The 23120-nt window shown below is 41.3% G+C and overlaps 1 protein-coding gene and 1 pseudogene across 1 annotated transcript in view; both read left to right on the forward strand.

Annotated features, from left to right (window-relative positions):
- Nucleotides 1–8979, forward strand: part of LOC114574063 (zinc finger protein 501-like) — a 134005-nt pseudogene extending 125026 nt beyond the window's left edge.
- Nucleotides 8980–14761: 5782 nt separating this feature from the next.
- The window catches only part of LOC114574058 (zinc finger protein 501-like), a 36485-nt gene continuing 28126 nt past the window's right edge, over nt 14762–23120 (forward strand). Inside the window, exons 1-2 of the mRNA XM_028606359.1 lie at nt 14762–14859; nt 19204–19356. Coding sequence (XP_028462160.1) covers nt 19264–19356 — 93 coding nt within the window. The 5' untranslated portion in view covers nt 14762–14859; nt 19204–19263. The remainder of the gene's footprint in view (nt 14860–19203; nt 19357–23120) is intronic.

A 23120-nucleotide genomic window follows, 5' to 3' on the forward strand; every position in this document is an offset into this window, starting at 1 on the left:
AAAACACAACATGCACTACAGCAGTTCAAACATGGTTCAAAATAGTTATTTTGGTAAAATATACTTTGTGCCACAATATGCAGACCACAACACAACACATACCTTCATAGGCGCGGGAAGTAGGGGTGCTGGGGTAGCCCTGTTGGTGGCAGCACCCCTTGTTGGCGGCAGCACCCCTTGTTGGCAAACTGCGATCAAGCCTGTATTACCCAATGGGCATTAATCATTATGGTGATAATTATCCAATCATAATATAATACAAGTTGTTTAATGAAATGATTGGGAGAAGGCCGCATGCACTGTGTAGATTGGCTAAAGATAAAGGTGGGTGGGCATAGAGCAGGTTGTTTACATCGCACTGATCCAAGATCAGCTTTCTAAGAATGCGTTGAGATTGAAAGAGTGGAATAAATTAGTAACTGATCCCCGGTCAGATTGGGTTGCATCAGCGAATAAATAGCTTTTTAAAAAGAGCTGGGAATGATGAAGAGGAGGATGTCGAGGAGCTAGCCAACATTAGCTTGGAAGAATCGCTGCCTTCTACCAGCTACACTCAGCCACAGCTAACGGTGGCTAACGTTAACTTTAGCAAAGCGTTTGTGGAAAAAGACAGAGATGAGGCCGGTCATCAGCATTACAGAACAAGGTAATGGCCCCTCAGGTACCATCATCTCTGAAGAGCCTGCACTACGGGGACCGATCACAGAGACCGTCCGGGAGGAAGTTATACCCAGAGGGATATTAGCCTTTCAGAATCAGTGGAGGGGGGGACGAGGCTGGCGGCAGAAAGACCCGCTCTCTCACTAACGAGGCACTGACCCGACACCTTCACAACGGTGAAACGGTACCACGGGAGTGGATTCTAGATCACTGTCCACCGGAGACATTTGTTGCGTTGCCTGTAAAGTGCTCCCAGCACACAGCAGACATGTGTAGTAGGGTTTAGCGAGCTGCTGAGGGAGCTGGACTTTGAGGATTTGATCTGCCATGTAGAAATTAGAACTTCTAAATGTAAGAGCTATTATGCTATCTGTAAATTGAGTAGGTTAATATAATCTGTTGTGACCGTGTGACCAGATAATGTACATATTTTGTTTAGTTTATTGAAAAGCCGTGCATATCAGACTTATTGCATCATAATTTTGTGATGCTGCTATAGGCCTGTGTGAGACTTAGTTGATAAGTGCAGTAGCCTATATGTTGGCTTTTGCAGTTTGTGAAGTAGCCAGCTGACTAAGTGACTGTTATTTGCAACCTGCACTCAGCTGTGTTGTGTGATGGCATTGTTGTATCTTCAGTCAATCACGTTTCAGAATTACTATTGTGCTTTCTGCTTGGGTGATTTTTAGTGAATACTATATCGCCATAGTCTTGAGCCATACAACGCTTTGGTATAAAGCATCCCGCACCCCCTGCTGAAAATGACTTCCCGCGCCTCTGCATACCTTCTAGACCTTGTCAACAAGACCTCTATAAAGTTTCAGATCTCTAGTCCTAACCTAATGGGAGCCATCATCTCCACAACCTCTCCTAAACCTCTCCACAACCTCTCCTAAACCTCTCCACAACCTCTCCTCAACCTCTCCTAAACCTCTCCAAGTGACCACATTTTGCTAAATGCTTTTACTCACTTCTATACTATTATAAAAAACATACTAAAGACTTAAAATGACTTCCAAAACCTTTTAACATTCATTCAAACACTGTTGATCATATTTGTTCTCATAAATCACATGGATGTGGCTGCTGGCTCTGGGAGGCGGGACTTAGCTCTGTTCCGCATTCATTAGGACTGGCTCCCATTGGATGTTCCTATTACGCTATGTACCGTTGGAAAGAGAACGTGATTGACGTGTTGATAGCCAATGAGAGCTGTTTCTAAGATGGCTGCTCAGAGAGATGACGCAGCGTATTTGCGCTCCACAGTGGGAGCGCTCGCTGGACGTCGGGGGCTGTCCCGGGGTGAAAACTAAACAGAAAAAGGCGGGGATAGTCTCTTTGTGTAGGCAGCAACGTGAAAAAAACAAACGTACCCGGGAACACGGTGCAGGGCGAGGAGACGGAACGAGGTCGGTACATGAAGTTAGCAGACAGTTAGCATGGACTCTACAGGACAATATTCCTAACCTGGATGAATTCTTTCCATCTGTGGACACTTCCGGACTAGAGGAATATTAATAAGACAGGAAAGGACGGGGACTGAAGGTTTAGGACAGCCTCCAGGTAGGGAAGCGCCATCATCTTCTCCTTTTGGTCTTCTTCTTTGATCAATCTCATGAGATCACTAAGATGCTGAGTCATGCTTTGGTGCTTGTGATTCCAGTCAAATGAAGTGAAGGATTGAAGTCCAGAGAATGTTCCCAATCAAAGTGGGGGGGCTGTTCCGTCTCCTAATGCTAGCCACTGGCCCAGCAATAGAAGACTTTTAACGGCCCAGTTTGGTCCTTTAGAGGGAGCGGGGGGCCATGCGGCCGGGTTAGTGTCTCCTGTATCATGGTGTGTCTCTGTGTGTAGATCAGCAGATAGTATATGAGTATAGTGATGTTCTAGTGTGGAGTGTCTCCTGTCTCATGGTGTGTCTCTGTTTGTTGATCAGCAAATAGTATATGAGTATCAGGGCTTGACATTAACTTTTCGAGGCACTTGTCCTTCGGACAAGTACATTTACGTTTCACTTGTCCATGCACAAAAGTCACTTGTCCGGGTAAAGATTTATCATTTTATAAAACAATGCAGAATTCGAACAAACCAGTAACCGTGTTTATTATATTACAAAAATATAGGCAATAGGCTTGTAAAACCTATTGAAAACTGGCTACTGAAACACTTGCCCGCTGTAGGGTGTCACGTAAGAACTTGAACCAGAGATCTTTGAGATGCAGGAAGATTTATTTACAACTCAAACATGAAGTTAACTATGAAGTTGTATTTTACAATACATGTGAAGTTTAGTTGTAGTTCTGAAATATATATGCAAATAATAATGCAACCTGAACAACCTGAATATCAACACATTGCTGCACAAGTAATATTAAACAATCTGCACATTTATCAGCTATGCAGTAAGAAACAGCAACAGCAACATTATCAAGGCAATAATATCTCTCTTTCTCCAAATAAATGTCACGTCGTAACACAGGCTAAACTTAATCCACATCGTAGCAGAACACTTATGAAACATATATGAAAGTAGCTTTAACATTTACACCGATATGGAGGCAGTAAAACCTGTCACCTAGGCCTGCAATATTTATTTTCCTAGGATGGCAAAGGCATGATCATTAGCTGTGAAAAGGGGCGTGGCTAAAGTATAGGGGGCGGGTCAAACCATCACCAATTAAAAAGGAAATCTCTGCTGAGTTCAATGATACCTCACACAAGACTCTACCTTAGATGGGTCAGCATTTATGAAAGGGGGCGTGGCTTAAACATAGGGGACGGGCCAAACCATCACCAATGAAGAAGGAAGTCTCTGCTGAGTTCATTGTTACCTCACACAAGGGTCTACATCACAAGGGTCATTAGTTACAAAAGGGGCGTGGCTAAATCTTAGGGGGCGTTTTTCTTTTAATAACTTTTCATCGTTAAGGTGTTTGGATTCCCGAACCATTAAAATACGTACATTTTCACCAGACTTGATGCGACCGCCAAATTTGGTGAGTTTTTGAATATGTTAAGCCCCTCAAAAAGCCAATTCATTTGATGGGAAAATAATTCCTTCAGTTTCAATCGGGCCTTTGCCGCTGTCGGCGCTCGGGCCCTAACTATCTCATGGCCTCAAGATAGTATCTCGTGGCCTCAAGATAGTAACTCGTGGCCTCAAGATAGTAAAGTGTCTGTGACGGGGCGCATAGCTGCCGTCACGGTAGCGATGCGCTACCTAGTGTAGTTTCTTGATTATAAAGGTTTATTTACATCGAAGAAATCAGCATCATGTACAAGCCCTGCAGAGCTCGGCGAGCGACAGCTACCCAGATTCTCAAAAGTCACTCTGGCTTTCTTTGTTCGAACATGGTATATATTCTTTAACATATGTAACATAGATGGGGGAGGAAGCAATGCTTTGACCAATGGCTACTAGCCAACTGGCTCTATCCTGGAGGGCCCCATTGATAACACTTTTCCAGATGTGTCTTCTTCATTACAAGGAATGAGTGTATACTGTACATATGTTTCCTTTATTCATATGTATTTTGTTTCTTTCTTTATAGAAACCAAACACACAAGAAAGAGGAAGAAATAAACAGAATAAGAACCATCTCTCAGCTATTCATTTCATACTCTGGAATATTTGGTGTTCTGGCCGACACACCTGAGTGAACCTGGTGATAAACCCAGAACTAGCACCTAGACTGAGCATCTACCCGTTATCCTCACTACGTGTTCTGTAGCCTAAACAGAGCAGCTTATATTGGTTATATTAGAGAGAGCAACAAGTTAGCAGACCGGTTGCTATGCCGTTATTCGATTAATATTTAAAGATTTAATACTCAAATGCAGTCTGTTATTAATAAGCACTACACTATTCAGGCTTATTCATTGTCAATGCCACTATAAGCATGTGGTTGTTGTTGGGGTCAATTATTCCCCGAAAGAACCAACCAGGCCTGCCTTGATGCACGATCAAAAGGTTTTTCAAAACTTGCCATTTTAGCTCAAAGTTTGTTGTTTCCTGAAACGAAGTGAGTTTTGCAAGGCGATGAACATCTGGTGATTTTCTGGTAAATTCGTTGATTGAGGCCACAGTGCATGTAGCTTGTAGCTCCAGTTAATGACTTTTGTGGCTTCCATTTTAGTAGTTATTTCAGTTTTAATGCAGGAGATAATTGAGACTCTGAAGTCCTATTGATTGGTCACCTCATCAGCCCTTGCTTTTTCTCCATTCACACAGAACATTTTAATATAGTAAAACTTGGTAAACTATAATTCACTCCCACCTCCCATTAGTTCCTCTAACCCTTGTATCATTATCTCTACATGTTTCCCCCTTGGGTCTACCAAAGGAGCCCTCAGCAGACGTCAAGCTGGCGACCGTAGCAGGAAAGAAGGCCGAGGAGGAGGAGCAGCCTGCAGATTCTCCTGCAGCTGCAGTAGTGAAGGAGGAGGAGGAGGAGGAGGAGCAGCCTGCAGCACCTCCTGCAGCTGCAGCAGTGAAGGAGGAGGCGGCAAAGGAGGAGGAGGAGCAGCCTGCAGCACCTCCTCCAGCTCTAGCAGTGAAGGAGGAGAAGGAGGCCAAGGAGGAGGAGCAGCCTGCAGCACCTCCTGCAGCTGCAGCAGCAGTGAAGGAGGAAGAGGAGGAGTATGTGGTGGAGAAGGTTTTGGACTGCAGAATGGTGAAGGGAAGAGTAGAGTTTCTGCTGAAATGGAAGGGGTTCTCAGAGTAAGTAGGAGTCTAATTGTATGTATATAAGATTGTTAAACATCCAAATTATTTATACTGTATTTGGATTGAGCTAATAAAACAACAAAATCCTGAGGTAATTCTTAGTTGAATTGAACATGTAAACAGTAACGCCATTCGCCAGAAGGCTGCGCCGCAGGGAGCGTGCTACGGAAACCCTGAAGGAACATTTGGTGAATGCAAAATGTATGTACGCTATACTGAAGAGGGGGAGAAAAATAATCTAAAATATCGATATGAATTGATTTGACCTACAAACTCAATTTTTAAATCAAATTGATTTTTTTCCCAGCCCTAACGTTAGTACAACATTACGGAGCTAAGGTTATGTACTGAGTAACGTTAGTACACGAGGGAGTGACAGGTTGCGGCTAGAAATCGCAAGGACGGGAAGTAGTTTTAACATGACTTTAAAATCGACATCCACCGAGCCAAAGTGCTTATGTTAACATTAGTTATCTTGTTCTTGTTTTCAAATGGAGTCACGAGGTATAGTAATGTTAGCTAAGCTGGGAGCTTCATGGAGAAAGCTAAAGTTTGTTAGCTGCCCTACAGCTGTCAGTTAGCGTCTACTTCATATATTACCTTTTAACAACTGTATTCTCAGTAGCATATGCCTAAGTAGTAATGAAAATAATAATAATAAATTGAATTTATATAGCGCTTTTCAAGGACTCAAAGTTGCTTTACAGGGAAGGTAATTCATGCAAAACAAAACAAGATTCAGGCCCAGATGAAAAGGGGAGGGGCGTGGGGCTAGGGATAGGCAGAGGTGAAGAGATGGGTCTTGAGGCGGGACTGGAAGATGATGAGGGACTCAGAGGTGCAGATCTCTTGGGGGAGGGAGTTCCAGAGCCTGGGAGCTGCCCTGGAGAATGCTCTGTCCCCAAAACTGCGGAGTTTGGACTTTTGGATGGAGAGGAGACTGGCTGAGGTTGCTCTAAGGGACCCTGAGGGTTGGTACGTGGAGAGGAGGTCAGTGAGATATGTGGGGGCCAGATAGTGGAGGGCTTTGTAGGTGAGGACTAGGAGTACATATTATTTTACAGTGTGCAATTGAGCAATAAATATTTGAATATTATTTGAATATTAAAAAGAAAATCAGATGGGAATTGGATGGTATTATAGAGGAAGACTTACAGCTCTAGTATATATTATTTATATATATAAGTTGCAGACCCGCAAATAACCTTAGAAAATGGCAATAGAAAAAAAGGAATAGTACGAATTAGAGTTAGAATGTATTGCCTAAAAACAAAGCCTGAGGAGATTTTCTTCTGTCTGCACTCACCTTTCCAGTAATGATAACACATGGGAGCCACAAGACAACCTGGACTGCCCCGACCTTATCACAGAGTACATGCAGAAACGCAAGGAGAAGGAGAAGAAGAAGGAGGGCAAGAGGAAAGTTGTCAGTGAGGCTTCGGGAGACTCGGAGGAGCAAGGGAGCAAGAAGAAGAAGAAGGAGGAGGTGAGTGAAGGAAAGAGGTTACTCCAGACTGAAGAGGGTTTCACAATTGTCTTTTAGACAACAAAAACAGATGAGAAAAGGGTATTTTACAATAACTTTGAATGCACCACAAAGTTTACCTGTTTCAAGTTAATGCAACATTTAGGATATATTTTGATGCCCTAGCTACAACTGTTTAAAATGTGTAAATGATTAGTAGCCTAACTCCTCGAATGATATGATTTCAGTTCAGAGCAGTGGTCAGTAAATATATATTTTTAGACTGCTTACGCATTAGGGATGTAACGATTACCAGTGTACCGGTTAACCATGGTAAAAATGTTGACAATAACAATTTAAAATATCATTATTATCACGGTGGATTACCTCGGTGTGGAAACGGCGTGTTTCCAGCTTCATCAGAGTCTCCTGAAGTTGCCGTGCGGGCTCACTGCGTAGCTTACAGTGCGTTTCTTTCTTGAAGTTGGAACCATGTCGGAAGGAGGAGATGACCGCGCTCAGGACATATATCAGCCTTGTAAAAAAGACCATCTTAGCCCTTGCTCTGTCTCTCCTGAGATTATTGACCAAACAGTGATGAGACTCATTGCTTTGATCTCCTGCCAATCACTCGCACTCAGACAGGAGAAGGGGACAGAATGCAGAAGACTTTTTCTTTATCATTCCTTTCCCGTTTTTGGACTTGTTGAAGTGATGTGTGTTTAGCCCAGAACGTAAGTTCAAACTATTCTCTAGCTTGTGTTCTACTCCCTCGTTATCTGTGTAAACATTAACTACGTTTATTCATATTTCAATGTGTACAACATGACATTTATTTATTTATTTAGGGAGTTAATGTTACTTAGGAAATATGTATTTTAGCCCATACGAGAGTGAGGGAGAGACGGAGTGAATGAGAGAGAGGTATGTAGGCTACGCATCATATTCTAGCAGTGTAGATGAGTGGTTGTAATTGATCTTTATGGTAAATTTCCTGAGTAACTTTAGAATAATTTATTATTGCTGCAGTAGAAAAGAACAGTAATGGTTTCTTGTGGGATGTTACTGAAATACTGTTTTGTTCATCAGGAAAAGAGAACGCTCGCAATACTCCCTTTCCTTTGCTGTTTGCATCTTGTTGTACATTAAAACCCAATAGGGCATGATTGCAAAAGGGGTGCTATCTGTATATAGGTAGATGTGAACAGCTTAAGACTTGGCCAAGATTTGTTTTTCACTTTAATCCCTGATTTCATTACAACTTGCCTGAAAAAATTAGAATATTTCAGAACTTATAAAGGTTATGAACCTTACATAATGACATGTCTGCAACTGGCACATATTTTCCTTAATTTTGTCAAACATTATTGTATGAAGAGTTAAAATTGAGAGTGAGAGCAAGTCCAGGGTTTAAAGAAGGTTGTTCACTAACTCTCTCTCTCTTTGTCTATTTCTATAGAAACGGAGAGGAGAACAGGGACCCAAACATCACCACTGTCAACACTGTGACAAATCTTTCACAACATCTAGATATTTAAACCTTCATCAGAGAGTTCACACTGGAGAGAATCTACACAGCTGTGATCAATGTGGGGTAGCTTTCACACACCAGAGTAACCTAAAAAGACATCAAAGTATTCACACTGGAGAGAAGCCGTACAGCTGTGATTTATGTGGTAAAACCTTTTCTCGGAGTTATAGCCTAAAAAGCCACCGACGTGTTCACACTGGAGAGAAGCCGTACAGGTGTGATCAATGTGGGAAAACTTTTTCTCATATTACTCACCTTAAAACTCATCAGCGCATTCACACCGGAGAGAAGCCATACAGCTGTGATCAATGTGGGGCAGCTTTCAAACGTCAGATTGACCTAAAAATACATCAACGCATTCACACTGGAGAGAAGCCGTACTGGTGTGATTTATGTGGTAAAACCTTTTCTCGGAGTGATAGCCTAAAAAGCCACCGACATGTTCACACTGAAGAGAAGCCGTACAGGTGTGAACAATGTGGGGAAACTTTTTCTCAGAGTGGGAGCCTTAAAAGACACCACCAGCGCATTCACACTGCCTCGTAGTGAACATGTTTCAGAGCCAAGCTGTTTCCTCCTGCCTCCTCCTCATGTCCTGATAGCTGTGTTGTTATATTCTGATCTTCTCTCCACATTGAAGGCTGACCAATTAAAAAAATCCCAACACTGTTTACTAAGGTGATGTCAAATTGCTGAAATATTTGGTCTATTGTTCCTTAAGACCAACAAAAGAAGCACACATTTATAACTGAGAAGCTTTAATCAGTCCTGTCTGCTGCTGCTGCTAAAAATAACTCGAACAGTTGATGTGTTTAAACTGCGTCTGTGTTCGGACAAACAACTGATCTTAAAGACTCGTAGAAAATGAATTTTGTACTCCTTTAGGATGTTCATGTAAAAGAAATGCTGAACTAAGCAACGTAGAATAACATTTCACAGATTTAAAAAGATGTTTTACAATATTTAACTATTACAAAAGTGTTGAATTTAATATCACAAAAGGTAACAATCCTTCTTTAAAGGGATATTTCACTGCTGGAAAGATGAATATGTATTAAATTGGGTCATTTATGTTGTAGAAATGTGAAACAATTTTAAAAGTTGGTGCCTTCTAGACCGAGAAATGTGGATTATTATGTGGATGAAAAGACAACAACTTGTTTTGGGTAAAGACAGTCCCACCCCCTACGGGAGGGTTGAAAACATGCAGAACTAGCTGGCTGTAGTCCACAGACTACGGGCAAAATGTCTCCGATGATGCTAAATGACAATTTTTGTATCATCAGAGGCTTTTTTCCAGACCCACAATACAGAGATCTCTCATTTCAGGGGGGGACATGAGGGAGGGAAGCACGGTCATTCAAAAATACTACCAGGTTTCTACTAATACAAAGCTCAATGCTAAATCGGTGAAGTATCCCTTTAAGTTTAGGAAAAAGATTGTGTTTGGATTAAAACACTACCAAAGAAGACACTTTCTTCTCCTTTGGATTAGGTAGACTAGTGGCTGCAATAGCGTATTGCTGCCCTCTACTGTTTGTTACCGACATCGTCTTAAATAATTTGTTTTTATTATAAAGTCCACAACTAACTATACTCTAACACTATAACATCTTTTCAACTTGGATCCAAAAATGTATCTGATCCGTGACTCCAAACCGTGATCCTGACCTTGAGTTTTGTGATCTCTTAACACCCCTAACTGTTACCATCTTATCTTATTTGTGTAAGATTAACAAGTAAAGAAACAAATGGAAACTAGAACATTTCTGAAAAAGTTGCATTGGTGAATGCAATACAACAAAATTGCTTGTTGAATTTAAAACAAATGAAAGTAAAGTGTAGCCACGGTGGGTTACATTTACTTGCCAAATGTTAACGGTTCAGCAGATAAAATACCCATAATACTATACTCCATACAGAACATTACATGTTTACATGTTACATTACATTCATTATTAATCTCAACACTTTTTGTTTCCTTCTATCTCCTGTTAAATCACAGATTTGATCCTTGAGTTTTGGTATTCATAAGTGACATCCTTTAATATTCTCACAAACTCAAAACAAAACAATGAAAACCTGTGAGCTATAAGAGATTAGATTGAGTTGGTTAATTTGTGTTTAGTGCCCTGTAATGTGTGGAAGGCCTTAATTTGGACACAGTTGCTCTGATATTTGTGAAAATTGGTACACACGTTGCTCTCATTATTACAGACATATTTCCAATTTATTTTCAACTGGAAGTGGGCCATTTTTAATTGTATGCTCTCAAGTTGTTGTTTTTGTAGTTCAACATATTATCTTACTTTGTGGACTTTTTTAATTTAATCTTTGTCTGACATTTCATATTCCCTGTTTGTATTTTCTGTGACTGAATGTGGTTTTAAATCTGTTGAGGTGTGTTCAGACTGAAAGTAAAGACTGATGATGATGTTTTCCAGCCAACACTAAAGCAGCAGGGAACAGACCAAGTCAAATAGCAAACAGCTGATTTATTCATCTGACTTGTAAATTAATGTCAATGTTTTCATTTTAAACTTCTTGAAATTTGAAACAAATGAATCCTTACTCATGCAAAGAAGCTTATGCTCGGTCCTGGACGTAGCAGCAGACTTGTAGGGATTTCTGGACCTCTTCAGTTCTCTGAACAGAATAAATGAAATAAAACGAGGCCTCATGCTGATTATTTGTTGATTTTCTCTTTCTTGCTGTTTCTGTGTTTAAACTCCTTGATAAGAAAATGTGCTAAAAGCGGATGGAAATTATTCTAAGTGTCTGACAACATTACCTCCAGAGATAGAGCTTTTAGTTAAAGAGTAAGATCCTTTTAGTTTAACATGAAACAGCCCCCAAAATCCCCATCACCAAACCCACCAGACTCCATGTAAATAATCAGGACTTTTAGCGTGTATAGAGCCAGCATATTTCCACCAGACTCCATGTAAATAATCAGGACTTTTAGCGTGTATAGAGCCAGCATATCTCCACCAGACTCCATGTAAATAATCAGGACTTTTAGTGTGTATAGAGCCAGCATATCTCCACCAGACTCCATGTAAATAATCAGGACTTTTAGTGTGTATAGAGCCAGCATATCTCCACCAGACTCCATGTAAATAATCAGGACTTTTAGCGTGTATAGAGCCAGCATATTTCCACCAGACTCCATGTAAATAATCAGGACTTTTAGCGTGTATAGAGCCAGCATATTTCCACCAGACTCCATGTAAATAATCAGGACTTTTAGCGTGTATAGAGCCAGCATATTTCCACCAGACTCCATGTAAATAATCAGGACTTTTAGCGTGTATAGAGCCAGCATATTTCCACCAGACTCCATGTAACAGGGTTCGTACGGTTGCTTGAAATCCTTGAAAATGCTTGAATTTTGATGTTGTGTTTTCAAGGTTTGAAAAGTGCTTGAATTTTGGATAAAATGCTTGAAAATGCTTGAAATTGTAACTGTATTTCTTTAACAACAAATATCTAACTTACTGAATAGTTTGTTTATTAAATGGAGACATAAAATGTTGGAGAGCCTAAAATTAAACCTGCTCGCGGTGTGACTGCGATCTGCCACCACAACAAGACCCGCCCTAAGAAGCAGCTCGATTGGATGGCGTTAGGCGTTTCACCTCGAGTGGTTAAGGTTAGGATAGCCGATTGGTCACGGTTACGCTACCTTGCGTAAGCATCATGGACACCTGGACAATAAATGCTATTGAAGGGCGGGTCTTGGTGTGGCCATAGTGGGATTTGTGATATCGCTGCTGGCAGGTTGTTTCAATGAACGTTGGCTGGAAGATGAAAAATACAAATTATGGATTAAACGGGGACAAGCCCTACGAGTTGCCTCTTGTAAAGTCTGCAAAAAGACGTCCAGCTTTTCACAGTGGGCGAGTCTGCGCTCTCGAGTCACATGAAGTAAGATTCAAGTAAGCCAACTGAAGTAGCCTGCTGTACACGTTAGCACCAGTTAGTGCCTATTTGTTGACGCTAGTAACTTCTAGCTAGGAATTCGCAGGCTAAGTGACTGAGAGTACTTGGTGTGATTATGTAATTTTAGTAGTGCATGTCCGTCATGGCACGTTCATTTGTGGAATATGCAGTGAACATAGCCAAAGTTACATCACAGTAACAGTAACGTTAAACTACCCGCAAATTAAAACCTGCAAACGTTAGCCCGGTGCATAACAACAATCGTTGATTGCTGAACAGAAATCATGTCGTACAAGTAGCCTACAGTAAGGTTGAGGATGGCCTTATGCTAAATTTACACTGCTCTATTCTAATAGATACATGTATATGTCTTGGCAAAGAAGTACATTTTGTTTTTTTTCTTTTCAATTAATATAGGCTATTTATCAGGCAGGTGTCAGAGTCTTCTGGGTTAAAATGGGATTAAAGGTTGTTGTTGCACTGTCTCAGATTTTGTTCAAACCTTGTTTATATCACGAATGTGTCCCAAAACCAAGGCCTGTAAAATATTTCTGTTCAAATCCTATGTCTTCATATTTTTAGCCCTTGAAATTACTAAAGTTTTACAGCCTGAAAATCACATTATCTGGGAAGCAATATTTGGAGATTAATTCATAGGCAGCCCAAAACTTTGTAGGTTGGAAGACAAACATGTCAGTATGACTTAACCATTACAAGTTTGTACAGCATGCCCTAGATTTTGGAAAAAAGTGTGAAAGGACATTAAGGGTAGCATAAACTTTGAGCAAAATCTAAGAGGGTGCACCACCTTTTTTCCTGGATTTTGACCCAGAATGAGCCAGCTGCATGTCATTTGGCTCAGATCCTCCCACTCAGTGCTCCTCTACATAGCTGTCTTGCTTTATGTTATGTTATGAACCATGAAGAGAAGGTGATAATTTAGGGTTAGTGAAGTGAGAACTCCATGTAAATAATCAGGACTTTTAGCGTGTATAGAGCCAGCATATCTCCACCAGACTCCATGTAAATAATCAGGACTTTTAGCGTGTATAGAGCCAGCATATCTCCACATGTAAATGAGTTAATTAAAGGTTTATTTCAACCAAAACATAGTGGTGATTGTTGGAACAGTGGAAAGATGAACCAAGACGGACTTTGATAGTTTTATTTAGTTTCTGTCCACTTTGAATGAAGTGTTTAATATTCATAACATTTCTGTTTTAATTAGAGTGTGGTGAAAAAATAAAATGTTAAAAATTAATCTATATTTTGTCATTTTTCCTTATAAATCCACATTATTTTAATTATAGAAAGGCTGTATGTCCTTCCTAGGACATAGCCAGCTCGGGTAGCGCCAGAGAATAACGTACAAGGACTTCACAATAACATTTCTGTTTTAATTCAAGGGAGTCTGGTGGAAAAATAAATTAAAATGCTCAAAATGAATATATATTTTTTAATTTCTCCTTATACTTGTACATTATTTTAGTTATTAAAATACTGCACATGATTTAATACTCAAGTAAAGTCCCAGTACCTGGAGTTAAGTCCAGTACTTGAGTAAATGTCCTCAGTTCCAGTCCACCACTAACTGATTAATGAACTGAATGTGGATCTGTTGTTTCCCTCCTGACCTCCAGGCGGCGGCCTTCTTTCATTTTAAACTTTTAATCTGAAAAACCCGGACTGGGATATGTAGTGACTCTGTGTCAGCTATTAATAGTATTGGGAAAGGGTTATCAAAGAGTCGTCAAGATCTTGTATATGATATTCTTCTGGCAATTAGAGATGTGACAAGGAGAGGGGTAGAAATATCATTTGTCTGGGTCCCAGCTCATGTAGGTATTACCTCAAATGAAAAGGCTGATAAGTTGGCCAAGGCAGCTGCTCAAAAGGAGGCTATCCAAGGCGGAGGGTAAAAGTATTGTGTGGCAGGGAACAATTTTCAAATGGCAACAGCTCTGGGAGCAAGAACATAAAGGCAGGCATTTATTCTCAATCTCTAGTAAGGTCACTGACTCAGTTAATGGTTGTACAAGAAGGGAGGGTAGACGTAGGGACGAGGTTATTATTTCTAGAATGAGGATTGGTCACACGTTTCTGAATAGCAATTTATTTATTTTAGGTAAGCACTAGAGTGGTTTGTGTTCATGTCAGGATCCGGAGACAGTGCAACATGTTTTGATTTCTTGTGGAAATTATGACCATGAAAGACAAGATCTACTCAGAAATTTGCAAGGACTTGGCTTGGAAGAAGTGTCAATGAAAAGTATTTTAGAATTAGGATCAAGTGGGAGGGGAAGACGTTGTTTTTTCAAATTTTTAATAGACACTGGACTGTATCATCGGATATAGTGCATTAAGGTGCTAGTTCCGTAGATGGCAGCAATGCAACGTATTGGATGCCGGCTGCCGTAAAATTTCAAAGAAGAAGAAGAAGAAGCGGAAGTCTCGTTGTTTGACTGGGATGTGTGGCTGGCGGCGGGATAGCTGTGCTGTTTGTTATTAGTGAGTTTGAAGAAGACAGAGCTCCAGGTAAACCCGCACACACTCAGCTAAACACTTTAAGAACTGCTCTTTTACACGGCACTCAGAGACAAGAGAAGACAGAGCTGCGCATGCGTTAGCTTCCCATTCGGCTGCTTAATGCTAACGGAGCTGAGCAGAAGCTAGCTAGCTCTTTCATATGGCTCTTTGTAGTTTAGCTTATTTAAAGCTAATGGACTTGCTCTTACTACTTGTTGTCTGGAGTTTACACCTCCAGGGTTGAAAGCACTTAACTGGAAGTCTCTTTGGATAAAAGCGTCAGCTAAATGACATGTGATGTAATGTAATGTAGCAGGCTAGCTAGTAGTTCATATTCATGTGTTGTTGCATCAACGACGCTGAAGTTAGCTTCCCATTCGACCCCCGTTTGTTTTGGAGGGAAACGTTCCGTTGTTTGTTGTTCTCTCTCTCTCTCTCTCTCTCTCTCTCTCTCTCTAACAAAGAGAAAAGATAGAAAGTATTAGTATGTGTGTGTGTCTGTAGTATTAAAGTATTAGTATGTGTGTGTCTGTAGAAAGTATTAGTATGTGTGTGTGTCTGTAGAAAGTATTAGTATGTGTGTGTGTCTGTAGTGTCTGTAGAAAGTATTAGTATGTGTGTGTAAAGTAAATTATTAGTATGTGTGTGTCTGTAGAAAGTATTATTAGTATGTGTGTGTCTGTAGAAAGTATTAGTATGTGTGTGTCTGTCAGCTGCTCCCATTGTTGACCTTGTTCTAAAATGGGAGAAAGCCAAAAGTATTAGTATGTGTGTGTTCTAAATGTAGTGGAGCTTCATTCTTTCTGAAAATGAGCAGAAATGTGTGAGCTTCATTCTTTCTGAGCAGAAGTGTGGCGACTTTCCCTCTGATCCAAACAAACAGACCGGAGCTGAACACAGATGATTATTACCGAGCTGTGGAGAGGCTCAGGAGCTTGGAACTTGTTAACTGGATCTATCTGCTTATTGATCAGCTCCCAGCGGCTAATTCCCTCCATACGCTTGGTTTGGAAAGTGTGTGTGTGTGTGTGTGTGTGTGTGTGTGTGTGTGTGTGTGTGTGTGTGTGATTATGGTTACGGTAAACAGATGTTTAAAGTGAATGCTGATTGTGTTACCTTCAACATGCTGCCTATTCCAGTGTTAGGGGCGTAATATGTCATCCATACACACATCCACGGTCTATGTTCACGGTCATACACGGTTGGTCTGAATGAAATACACCCAGAATTTTAACCATGACCTTACTTCCTGCTTACTACTGGAAAATAAAATAAGTCAATAAATAGAATTCAGACTGTGGTCTGAATATTTACACTGGATAGAGACACACACACACTTTCCTTTGTAGCCTAAATGGCAGAGTATACATAACTATGAAAATACAAAGATATTTAACAACATTGCTTATTTGTGATAATCACATAGTGACAGTAATCATAATTAGCCAGGAACCATGTTTCACTTAGCCTACTTCTCAAACATACAAGAATCATTTGTGTTGTAGATTTTGTGTATTTGTGTTGAACCGTCTCGGCCACCGTAGCAGTGTGAGGAGAAACAGCTCAAGTTGTGTTTGTTAACTACAAAGTAGTATCATGTGTTTCTGCAGTGACAAGATGATATATGGCAGAGTTAGTCCCAAAGAAAACTAAAACTGCACCGCCGATATGGAAAGATTTCAGATTTGAAGCTGAGTGAGTGTTAAACCAAAGAATTCCAGTAGGAGGCTCACTGCAGGTTAAAAAAGTCCTGGCTTAGAGGCACATTACCGCCACCATGTGGACTGGAGTCCTCACACTCTCATTATGGACATTTATCACCAGTCTCACTCGGCTGAGACAAGTGGGACACCTAGTGGTGAAATTCAGTATACTGGTTTGGTCCATTCTTTGGCTTAAAGGTGCCCTGACACCCAAAACCGTTTTTATTTTCATTTAAAAAAATATGTTAGGTCCATATTCTTATTCTTATTCTTTATTTATAAAGGACAACACACATTAATCAACATTTCTGTAAATGTGCCAGTGTTAGCCAGCCGGCTAATTTTCAACTGCAGTCCTTTTGGCCAGATGATTTTAGACCATATGTATTTGTGTTATGTCGTAAATGTGAAAATGAACTGCTACCTCCTCTGTCAGCTGATACTGATAGCCAGGCTCTCATTGGCTAGCTGTTAGCCAATGAGAGGTAATCTTACTGTAAGCTGACTCTCTAGAATAGACAAATGCATTTTAAAGCTATGATCTGAATAATTTGCCTGCTGAGATACAAGTTTTAGGCATTCCCATTTGTTGGGGGAACTAACCTGCACACGCATTACATATGGATCTGAAAGTTCTCATCCCTTAAACCAGATATTTAAAGGTGCAATATGTAATATTGTATGTAATACTGGCAGCTAGCGGTTAAAATAGTTACTGCACTAACAATTCAAAAATACTGGAGAGTCGTCCCTCCTGCCCAGACTCGAAGTTCCCGGGGGTTGCCGGGCTGAGACCGCAGCATTCACGACAATGTAGCTGGACGCTTTTCTCACATAGCCAGACATTACTCCACAGCACAGCGGAGTAGCTAACGGTAGATGCTAGTCTCACATAGCCAGACATTACTCCACAGCACAGCGGAGTAGCTAACGTTAGATGCTAGTCTCACATAGCCAGACATTACTCCACAGCACAGCGGAGTAGCTAACGGTAGATGCTAGTCTCACATAGCCAGACATTACTCCACAGCACAGCGGAGTAGCTAACGGTAGATGCTGGCTATATTGACAGTCATAAAAGCCCGTGCTCACGCGGAGCTCTGTAACCAACTGACAGACGCACTTTTTCGGCTTAAAATAACCGTATGAACCGCTAAAAACACAACAACCTCACTGTCCTCTCCACACGCCAGTCAGGCACACTTCCTCGGCTTAGAATTACAATACGAAATGCTAAAAATACCACTACCTTGCCGACGGAACACACTTCATTGGCTTAGAATTACGGCAACAATCGCTAAACACACTGCAAGCTCACAGTCCTCTCTTTCCAATTTACAGCCCCCCTCTCGTGGCTTAAAATAACTCACCGTTGTCGGCTCCAGCCGCTGAACTACATGTTGTAAACAGCCATGGGCTGCATGCCTGGTCCTCCCGGTAACGTTAGCAGAGCAGGGTTAGCATGGCGGCGTTAGCCAGGACCAGTCGGGATCACTTTACTGGCTATGTCTCAAATGTTTTTGCGAGTAACCAACTCGGTTACTCTAGCTATATAATTCAATGTGAGTACACAAATGTTGAAATGACAAAAAAAATGCCCGTCCCTAGTAGCTGTGATAAATTAGCCTGAAGCTAATGCTTAGCTGTTCAGGAGAAAATAAGCCAACTCTGCGTCCTTTTGGGATCTAAGCTGTCTCCATCTTTCAAATACATCTCCAATATTTACCAGGGGGTTGTTACGTCTCTGGTCACGCAACTGTTAGAAACATGCTGTTTTCTTTTTTTATGTCATGTAGAATCTATCTCTGTTGATCCTGTTTGTTTGTTTGCTGCTTTCATGGCTGTACTATCGTTACAGCTGTAGCGCGCTGGGTTTACGTTTTTACAGGTATATTTGGCAACCCGGCCTGCCTGTCAAACTGGGCCGTTGATAACACACACACACACACACACACACACACACACACACACACACACACACACACACACACAGATCAAAACATAAACATAAATCACGTCACGGAATGTAAATTTCAAAAAGAAAAAATACTGACATTAGCATTGTTATCAGAAAATCTAGTATTTCAGTTTAACATGTTTCCTTAATATCTGATGAGGCATTGGTGTCATTTTTTGGATTTATTACAGTACACATATTACATATTGGACCTTTTAAGTCATTCAACTGTGTTAAAGGTTGAAAGTGCAGACTAGTAAATGCTCTGTTTTTGGTCCACTTCCTGTGTTTCGTAAAAGTGGTGAACTTACAGCTCGCAGCACTTTAATCAGATGTAGTGTGTAGCTTTGGTTTGATATCTAGTGTCGGCAGAATCACTTTTTATTGAGTTTCCGGTTAGTCAAATGCTCTGAGTGAATTTAAGCTGGGCTTTTATCGTGAAGGGTAGACACCAAAAAGCCAGCGTTATGGTAGTGTTTGTTTTTACCTTTTAGATTTATTCCCAGTTTAATATAATGCTGTTTTCTCCAAACTACTCTGAGTTCATGTTGTAGCTAGGAAGGAGATGGACCAGTTTTCCAGCTGCTGCTTTGAGTTGTCAGCCTGTTGTTTTAGTTGTGTGTGGATGGGAGGAAAACGAGAGGAGACAGCAGATCCTGAATATCTCTGGGGGCTTTGATTTGTCCTGAACAGAATCCAGAGTGAGTCCAGCAGCCCCAGTGGAGATCTGCTGGATCTCAGGACCAGAGAGGAATGGAGGAGGACAACCAGAACCAGGAGCAGCGGAGCACCGAGGTCCCCAGAAGACAAGCAGCAGACTGGGACTCTGATAGCAGCCATGTTCAGGTCAGTGTTCAGGACACAACAACCACTCTAAAGCAACCAGGCTCTGTGGGTCATCCCTTCATTCTGTTGTTAGAGATCAAATGTGGAGAAAGGAAGTTGTAGGAGCTGATTTAGTTATTGTTTTTTTTGTTCATAAAATGTCTGTAATATACATTGTGACCACTTGAAACCCCTTTATCAGCCTCGCTGTGACTTCAACAAAACTGCAGGGCCGACGTAGTTTACTTCGTCCAGACCTGTGTGTGTGTGTGTGTGTGTGTGTGTGTGTGTGTGTGTGTGTGTGTGACCTGTGCTGTCTGTCAATATACTGTTTACTGTTTATTGATCCCCAGTGGGGAAATTACAATTTACAGATGATTTATATGCAGAGAGGACAGATAAGCTTGCGCTTAAAGGCCCTGTTCATGTGGCACAGACATATTAATTGCATTTTGTGTCTGTTAAGAGGCACAAAGGAACTCTAAAACTTGCCCCAACAACTGCCATGTTAGCTCAGGGGACGCTTGGACACGTAGCTGCAGCTTCTCCGTGTTGCCTGCTCTGATTCAGGTTGTTTTTTTCTATCCAAAGTACTCGTGTAGCTATAGTGATCAAGATTAACGTAAAAATGTTCTGGAATTTTCCTTTAAAGCCTCTCTCACGGCAGCTCCCTGGTACCTCATGGGCTCGATGCTCTTGATCTTGCTCTCCCACCTTGTTTCAGCCCACATCTTTAAAGTGATGCTCACATGGGTCTTCAGTATGGTCCATCTTTGGGTTTCTTTTTTCTGTGTCTGTAGCTTTAAAGGGGAGATAGAATGATTATATAGGGTATTTTACACTGTTCCTTAAGGTCTCCTAATGGGGTGTGTAATTTTGGAACAAGAGCTTTTCTTCCAAATATGGTATGCTCATGAATATTCAGAATGAGCTACGCGCTGATTGGTTTGAGCAAACTACATAGAAACACATGGGAGACTCGACAGCAGGCCTCATATTTCAGACACTGCAAAGTTAGATACATTGTTTGTCGGGCTATTTTGTTTATTAAATTTTACTTATGAGGCTTTTTAAGCGAGAAATCAACTATATAAAAGCTCAACTATGGGCCGTTTTACGAAAATTGATGGCTAATTGCAAATTTGGTAAGACTGTGTGTTGGAGTTCAGCCGCTGGTGCTGCCTCGCCGCCCGGCCGGCCTTCCTTCACAGACCCCGGCCTGCTGTGAGGTACTTGGAGCTCCGTCACGGCTGGCAGCCCACAGCAGGGACTACCAACACCGCTGCCCTGACAGAGCTCCAGGGCCTTCAACTCCTCTCTTCCTGCTAGCTAAATGGCCTGTTGAGAGAGAGCGCCGTCAGCGAGCTTGTTACACCAGCAATCTCTTACCACATGTTACACACAATGTCATGCCACTTAGCTATACAACATCTAACTAAAAGTCTTATAAGCTAACAACGGTGTCTGATTTCAAGTTAATGAATATTTGTGAAGGCTAGGTGTTTCGTTAGCTGCGACTGTCCCTTCAGTCCTAGCTATGTGTAGCTAGCTACAAATCACGGATAGTTAGCTTCATTTTCGGCGTAATTCGGGTATATTTACAGTTTTCAATTTCGTCATGCCACGTATACATCTACCTAAGGGTCTTATAAAGCTAACAACGGTGTCCGATTTCAAGTTAATGAATATTTGTGAATTTCAGAGGAATTCTAAGAGGAGGCTAGCTAGCTCTCATTGATAGAGCCGCAGGCGGACAAGCAGCGTTTATTTCCCCAATAGTTTGTTTAAATAATTCAACACATTATAATTACACACATTAAAAGATTAACTGGAACCTGTGGTAAGAGATTGCTGGCGTAACAAGCTCGCTGATCGCTCTCACTCACACACACCTGGCATTAGGAAGAGGGGAGTTGCAGGCCCTGGAGCTCTGTCAGAGCAGCGGCATTTAGTAGTCCATTAGCCCACAAAGTGGTGACTTTGCGCGGGTATGAAGTGCCGTGGGCTGCCAGCCTTGACGGAGCTCAATCGAGCTCACAGCAGGCTGGGGTCTGTGAAGGAAGGCAGGCCGGGCAGCTACACAGGCAGCAACGGCCGCGACACAGTCGGAGAAAAATTTGAAATTAGACATACATTTTCATAAAACGGCCCATATTTGACCTCTACATAGTTGATTTCTCGCATAAAGAAGTCTCAGAAGTGAATTTAATGCTAAAATAGCAGATGAACAATGTATAAACGACCTAGATTCAGAAGTCTAACTGATCTCAGGTCAGTTGTGTAGCCTATGCAAATGTTGGGGCGTGACAAACACAGACTAGAGCCAAATGAGGAGGAGCCGCCGAGTTGTTGAGATTTGCCCGTTTTCAGAGGCAGTTTCAATTTGTGAGATTTGCAGAGAAAAGAGGTGTCAATGGGATTTAGAGGTTCTATGTATGTCATAGTTACCCACTAAACTGTCATTATTCAACTATGACAAGGTGAAATTGGTTTTCATTCTATCACCCCTTTAAAACTAAATAACTACTAAAACGTAAGCCACAAAAGTCATTAACTGGAGCTACATGCACAGTAGCCTTAATCAACAACAATTCATTTAACAGAAAATCACCAGATGTTCCTTGCCTTGTTTTGATGGTCCAACAAGGCAGGCCTGGAATAATTGTAAAGATTTACAAAGAATATGTTTAACATTCCACCATTTTATATCTAACTGGGATGTTTTTGGGAGTTTTCTCGAGACACTTAACAGAAAGAGTAGGTCTAGTCCACACTCTATAATTTACAAAGCCCCAACAATTCTAATAATTCCCCCAAGAGCAAGCAGAGCGACAGCGGCGAGGAAAAACTCTATTAGGAAGATTGTGGCCGGATTGCTGCAGACGTAGTGTTACACAGGGTGATACACTGGTAAGAGTTAATGACGTTTAGCCATGTATGCAGCTCATTTAAATAGCTCACTTTACCGTATTCTGTCAAACACAAACACATGCACATGCGCACACACACACACACACACACACACACACACACACACACACAGTAACACTACACATTCTATCACCTATCACCCCTTTAAATGCTATTGAGGAGGAGAGAGGGGGGGGGCAAGGTGGAAGGTGTGGCCTTGACCAACTGCCACTTTGCTCGTTTGAAAGCCACAATGTCTCTCTTTCTCTCATGGGTGGGCCAAATTCTCTGGGCGGGCAAAGCAGAGAAAGGGGAGGTAACCTTGCTCCTTATGACGTCATAAGGAGAAGATTCCTGATTGGTCCATCTGAGCTTTCATTTTCTCAAACACAGAGCAGAATACCCAGGGCTCGGTTTACACCTATCACCATTTCTAGCCACTGGGGGACCATAGGCAGGCTGGGGGAACTCATATTAATGTTAAAAAACCTCATAAAGTGACATTTTCATGCCATGTGACCTTTTCTAAAGATTTTTATGCCATAATTCCACTAATTTCTATTGAAAGCCATGAATTACAGACAAAATATTCTTTAGGTTCAAGTAAGATCCATGTATCACACTGTTTAACATCCAAAACTCATTATTGCTTCTGATCATAACATCCGAAACAACACGTCAACTTTACCTTCAACTAAACTTCAAACTGGCCCAACACAACCATTACACACTCTAGTTCCCCCAAGTTAGTTTACAGTCTACATATCCATGCCTGCACCATATGTAGGGCCCTCCTCCATCTTTTTATGGACATCGGGCCCATATAACCAAGTTGAGGCATGCGTTGGCATCTGGTGATACACAGGGATGAGCTT

The sequence above is a fragment of the Perca flavescens genome, chromosome 19 (genome assembly GCF_004354835.1).
Source record: "Perca flavescens isolate YP-PL-M2 chromosome 19, PFLA_1.0, whole genome shotgun sequence".
Taxonomy (NCBI): Eukaryota; Metazoa; Chordata; class Actinopteri; order Perciformes; family Percidae; genus Perca; species Perca flavescens.